Source organism: Rhagoletis pomonella, unplaced genomic scaffold (genome assembly GCF_013731165.1).
Source record: "Rhagoletis pomonella isolate Grant_MI unplaced genomic scaffold, Rhpom_1.0 Rhpom_scaffold_03445, whole genome shotgun sequence".
In the NCBI taxonomy this organism is placed as follows: domain Eukaryota; kingdom Metazoa; phylum Arthropoda; class Insecta; order Diptera; family Tephritidae; genus Rhagoletis; species Rhagoletis pomonella.
The window spans coordinates 1,234-6,957 of NW_023461997.1; the positions used below are offsets into that span (position 1 = coordinate 1,234).

The window sequence follows — 5,724 nt, forward strand, 5'->3', positions numbered from 1 at the left end:
CCCGAGCCCGCAAACAACAATGAAGAAGGTGTTATGATTAAAAGACCGAGGGACTCGTAGTCATCGTCATCGCAAGAAGCCGCGCCTCATTGTCCGTCAAAAAGACAAGATAATATTACCAAAGCTCTCGCAAAAATGATAGCTGTGTATGTGCCAATTGCCATTGTCTTTTTCGCACAGCCAAGGATTTATTAACTTCCTGAAAGAAGTTGATCTCAGATATAAGGTGCCTTACCCCCAGGCACATGAAGAGTATTTGTCCATGACCGTACACTACATTGATTATAGCTGGTCTTTGTGTACACATACGCTAAATACTGTTGGCATGGAAGAACGCTCTACCACTGACAATATCGCGATAATGTTAGATATGGTACAAGAAGATTGGAATATCTGTACCAAAGTTCATTCTATCGTTCATGATAATGCTAACGTCATGAAAGCAGCAGGCCGCTTTTTGAATAAAGATAATATAAATTGTGCAGGTCACACGTTGCAGTTGTGCATTAAAGATGCACTGCAAAACATTGAGGAGTACAATATGATTCAAAGCAAAGCTCAGAAAATAGTTTCCCATTTTAAACATTCCAATATTACAACGACAGCCGTAATTAACAAAGACAGCTAGGAATTAACGAAGAACGTTTGGTTCAAAGCTGCCCTACTCGATGGGACTCCATTTATTTTATGTGCGATGTTCTGTACCGGAATCGCTCAGCTGTGTGAGCAATTTTAGGTGACAGAGCATACACAAATTCGTCAACGGCTCTCAATTTGGAGATATTTGAGCATGGATGGGGTATAATGGAAGGTTTAATAACACTTTTGAAGCCGCTACACGTAGCAACAAAATTTGTATGTAGCGAAACCAAAGTGACAAGTGACCAACTTCAAATCCAGTATCGTTTATTCCCTCAAAAAGCGGTTTACACTCGAAGACGACTCTTGCACTTGAAGACTTTGAAGTATTACCAGAGCAGTTAGCTTGTTTTCTTGACCCGAGATATAAAGATCTCCAGGTGGAAAATAGTAGTGTGGCAGCTTAAGTCCGTGCTCAGGTCAATTAATTTGTGGCAATTAATTTGTGTCAGATTCTCTATGCAACTCTGCTAGGTATGTTTAATTTTGACTTGGACGTATGTTTATTGAACAAACAGCAATCAGCTGTTTGCTTCTGGTCCTCTTTTACAGCTGATATTCCATCAGGGAAGGAAAATTGAATTATAAATTGCACCTTATTTACGGAAAACTTTACCTAAAAGTAGATAGATGTGCCTAAAAAGTAAATATGTATTTCTATATAAAGAAAATAAGAGGATAACAATTCCCATCGATACCGTATCAACTTCTACACTCACATTAAACAAATTTTGGCTATGAAAAGAATCTGTTCGAGCGGTGCGAAACAAAACTATGTTGAAGAAAAAGTGGATCACTTTCCTCCCAGTTCTTCGGTCTGACATTTTAAAAGTAAATATTTTGTCTATCTAGCGAAAGCAACTACAGGTGCGCTACTTTGACCACCCTTCTGTATCATTTGTATGCCCCTTCACAAAGGAGGGAAGCTATTAGACCAGTTGCTCGCACCAGAAAATGCATTGAAATTTCAACAAAAATAAGAACCGATTTCCTGGGAGTTATTTGGCCCCAAATGTACCTAAAATTGTGTTTGTACCGAATGTACGTTCAAATTAAATAAAAGTACCATTGTACCAACTTTTCCATCACTGTAGGTAATCTAACAGCTGATTTCGTATCGCTAATTGCGTAGCTGAGGCGTGTGTGAACACCAAACTCAATGCCGCAATTTAAAGCTTAATTGCCTCAGCCAACTGCCCTGTTTGAACATAGTCTAACATCATATTCTGATATTTGGCCCACACAGCAAGTACGGTGAAATTGTTTTTGACAAAAACCACTGCACCGCACAATTAAGGTATCATTTGGCGCAAATGATTTGCCACACTTTCCGCAAGAGTCCATGTTAAAGCAACTAACAAACTTAAGCATAAAATGTACCTTCAGAACTAATTTGAGAAATTTAATTTGATTAATGTTACTTTTTTATTTAATCTTGTCAGAGGCTATGAACCGAAAAAAACATAAAAAATGAATAATTAAAATTTTAAGTTTAATATCACATTAAAATAAATAAACAAGCTCGCAAAGTTTTAAGTAAATATTCCGAATAAAAGATGGCATTTTTATTATATTGGGTAATATAGGTGCAATCTGGCGTAAGTTTACAACTGGGTGTCATGATTCGACGAAGAATGTTTTTACCGTCCAAAAAATATGAATGTCCTTCTAGAAACTTCAAACTTGCACCTTATTGTACTAAAATTTAATGGGCTATACTTCGAATTTTTCAAAAAGAATTTTATAAAGTTTGAAATTTCGGTGAAACTTCATTGAACTTTTTATATATTTTGCACAAAGTCTTACATTCGGATTTATATGGTTTTTGTTAGATAGCGGGCTATACTTCTACAAAAAAAATTATGAATATTAAACAACAAAAAAATTGTTAAAACTGGTCAAAATTTTATTTTTACCGTGGGTGGGATATCAAAAGTGAAGATGTGCAAGCGTGCTGAGTAGACGTGTTGCGGACAGTGCGGCAATATTTTGTGCATATGTTCGCGTTTTTCCACAGTAAAATAATTTAACTAACTCAAACAAAGTCCCGTACAGGCCAGCCCTTAATTCATCGCACTATTGTGAAAATTTCGTGTAAAAAAAACGAAGAAAAAGATAAAATGAACAAATAAATGTTTTATATTGTTTCCGCGAGATAACAACAAGAAAAAAACAGCCCGTCAAGTTGCTGCCTCTCCAATAACTCAGAGTGCAAGAAGCGAGAGCCCGCAGTCAAATAACTGGGTTTAACAAATGCAAGTAAAGATGGACCAGCAGAAAGAGAGCGTCATCGAACAACTTTCCGAGTGCATGAAGAGATCCGAAGAGATACCTTCTCCAAGCTGTGTAGCGCTGTCAACATGATTGCTCCACCGGTACGTGATATTTTCCTCGTTCCCAATAATGACAACAACAGCAAAGCTACGGCTGTTATAATTACCTAGGTTCTGCTAGCGACCGATGTCGACTTCTTAGCGCCGTAACACATTTCTACAAGCAGAGTACGAGATCTATTGCGCTGCGAGACATTGAGCACAAAGCAGACGGGAGAATAGACATCCACGTGAGCCTCACCAAGAATAGCCGTAAGTTCTGCAGTTCGCAATGGAACTCAAAAGAAAATAACAACTGACATCAGTGTTTTCTATGCATGTGTAATCAAACTTTTGTATGAATATAGATAACTTTTTTAAATTAAGACCGATTTTAGAATGTATGACTTTAATTTATAAATTTATTTGTTATATTTGCTATTTTTTCCTTCTTCCTGTAACTGTTCTCATTTCCTTCTACCTTATTCCCACTTGAGAGATATCGTACATACTCTATTAGCACATATCTACTTTTCATACTGATATGCCCTTCCATGGTGACTTTACGGGAGTGGTCCCAGAAGTACCCGACCTAACAAAGAAAACACAAAAATTTTGGGAAAAGATATATTTATTTCTAAACATAATCTCCTTTCAGCTATATACTCTTTTCCCAGCGACGCTCAATAAGTTCGATCCCCCTTTTATAATAAGAACTGTCTTGCTCCTCAAAATAGCCATTAACTGCCGACATCATTTCTTCATCGCTAGAAAATCTTTGACCACGGAGCCATTTTTTGAAGTTGGGGAACAGAAAATAGTAGCGGGCTAAATCTGGCGAATAGGGTGCATGAGGTAGCAATTCAAACATTGATTCATTATTCGCTAAATAATCAATTGAAACCTCTTCACGACACTGGTTTTGGACGAGTGTAAGCAAATGCGGCACCCATCTTGGACACAGCTTTCTCATTTCCAAATCTTCAGCTAATACGCGATGTACCGTACTTTTTGAAACGCCTACTATATCTGCTAGCTCGCGCACTTTCAGTCGACAATCATCCATTACCGCTTTGTGGATTTTCTTCACCATTTCTGGAGTCGTCACCTCATTTAGTCGACCACTGCGATGCTCGTCTTGGCAGCTCGTACGGCCTCGTTTAAACTCTGCTACCCAATATTTTACTGTTGTTAACGAAGGAGCAGACCCGCCCAAAGTATAATCTAATTCAGCTTTTATAATGGATGGGCGTTTGAGGCCTTTCAAATAAAAGTATTGTATCACATAATGATGGCCGATTTTCTCCGTTTTCACAATCGTTTTCACGAGTTGTCTAGTGTACTTTTGTATTATCAACTTATAGCTCCAAATTTCTCGAAACATTATCTTATTTTTCTCACCTTCGACATTCGTTCTGTTAGCAACCAGTCTTCCTACTCCTACCGTAACTTTAAAATATTTACTATTAAAGTGTTAATTCAATCAACTGGAAATCTGTTCGCTAGATCCAATCTGCTAACGATCAAATTAATTTCATACAAAGTTAAAATATTATGAGCACCAATTCGGAACTGCAGTAAGCTCAAAGCAGACATGAAAGCCTATTCGTGAAATTGGCATCCACAGTAAAATCTCTGTCTGTAAATGTTGATGAAGTAAATGCAAAGTTTGTTAATTTGTCTCGTCCTCGTAGTAATAAATGTTATGAAGGTTATAATGTTTGTCTTAATAACTTCTTGAGTTCGTTTTCTTTTCTATGCGTAGATGCATATGATGTTGTTGAGTCCATACTTTCTGTGAAATCCAACGCCGTTGGTCTTGACGGAATCCATCCTAAATTCATTAAATGTATATTGCCATTCATTCCCCTTTACCTTAAATACGCTTTGAACACTATATTGACAACGTCCGTCTTTCCGAGCTGTTGGAAGAAGTCTAAAATTATCCCTCTTTTGAAACCAAATGGTGACTTCAGACCAATTGCCATTTTGACATTGCTTTCCAAGGTTCTGGAACGAATAATGCATCGCCAAAAAAACATTTTTGTGAGTAAATATTCACTTATTAGTATTCATCAATCTGGCTTCCGGGCGAACAGAAGCTGCATTACTACTCTGACGATATAAGGCAAAATATGGACAAAGATCATATAACTTTTTTAACTTTAGTTGATCACTCAAAGGCTTTTGACTTCGGTGACCACAAATTACTTTGCTTAAAACTCAAGCCAAGCTGTAAGCCTGGTCAGATCTTATAGGGCATTCGCACGAGGCGATTTTACAGGCAACAAAAGTTGAATACGTAGTTGAATGAGAAGTTGAAAGTGAAAAAGTTGCCATCCCTATTCAGACGAGGCGATTTTCGATTCAACACTAATCGTTATTTACATTATTGAAAATGAATTTAAATCGCAAAATTTTATCAATTGGCGTAAATTTGGTAAGCCAAGCGTTGGTAGAAGTGCTTTTAGCGAAGCTGAAAGATAAAATAAGAGTAAAAAAGTAAAAAAGAAAAAAAAGTATGTATACAGAACAGTGGTGGCATTTTTGGTACAATTGTACTAGTTTGATACAATTTCATTTACAATATACTTTCCTACTACGCAGTACTTTTTGGTAAAATTTTGTAATGAATACTAAAAATATATAGCTCTGAAAATTCACAGTTCGCCTGTTCGTATTTACCTTTGTAAGTTTTGAAAAATGGCTTGAACGAACCAGTATAACAAACCTTGCCAAATTTTTAAAGAAACTTTTCGATACTAAGTTTTAT

General features: G+C 36.8%; 1 protein-coding gene across 1 annotated transcript; it reads right to left on the reverse strand.

The window, feature by feature from the left end:
• Positions 1 to 3,288: 3,288 nt before the first annotated feature.
• Positions 3,289 to 5,256, reverse strand: LOC118754144 (histone-lysine N-methyltransferase SETMAR-like). The gene has a single exon (XM_036489004.1). It carries the CDS (start codon positions 4,333 to 4,335, stop codon positions 3,610 to 3,612), a length of 726 nt encoding a protein of 241 aa, XP_036344897.1. The 5' UTR covers positions 4,336 to 5,256; the 3' UTR covers positions 3,289 to 3,609.
• Positions 5,257 to 5,724: the final 468 nt, after the last annotated feature.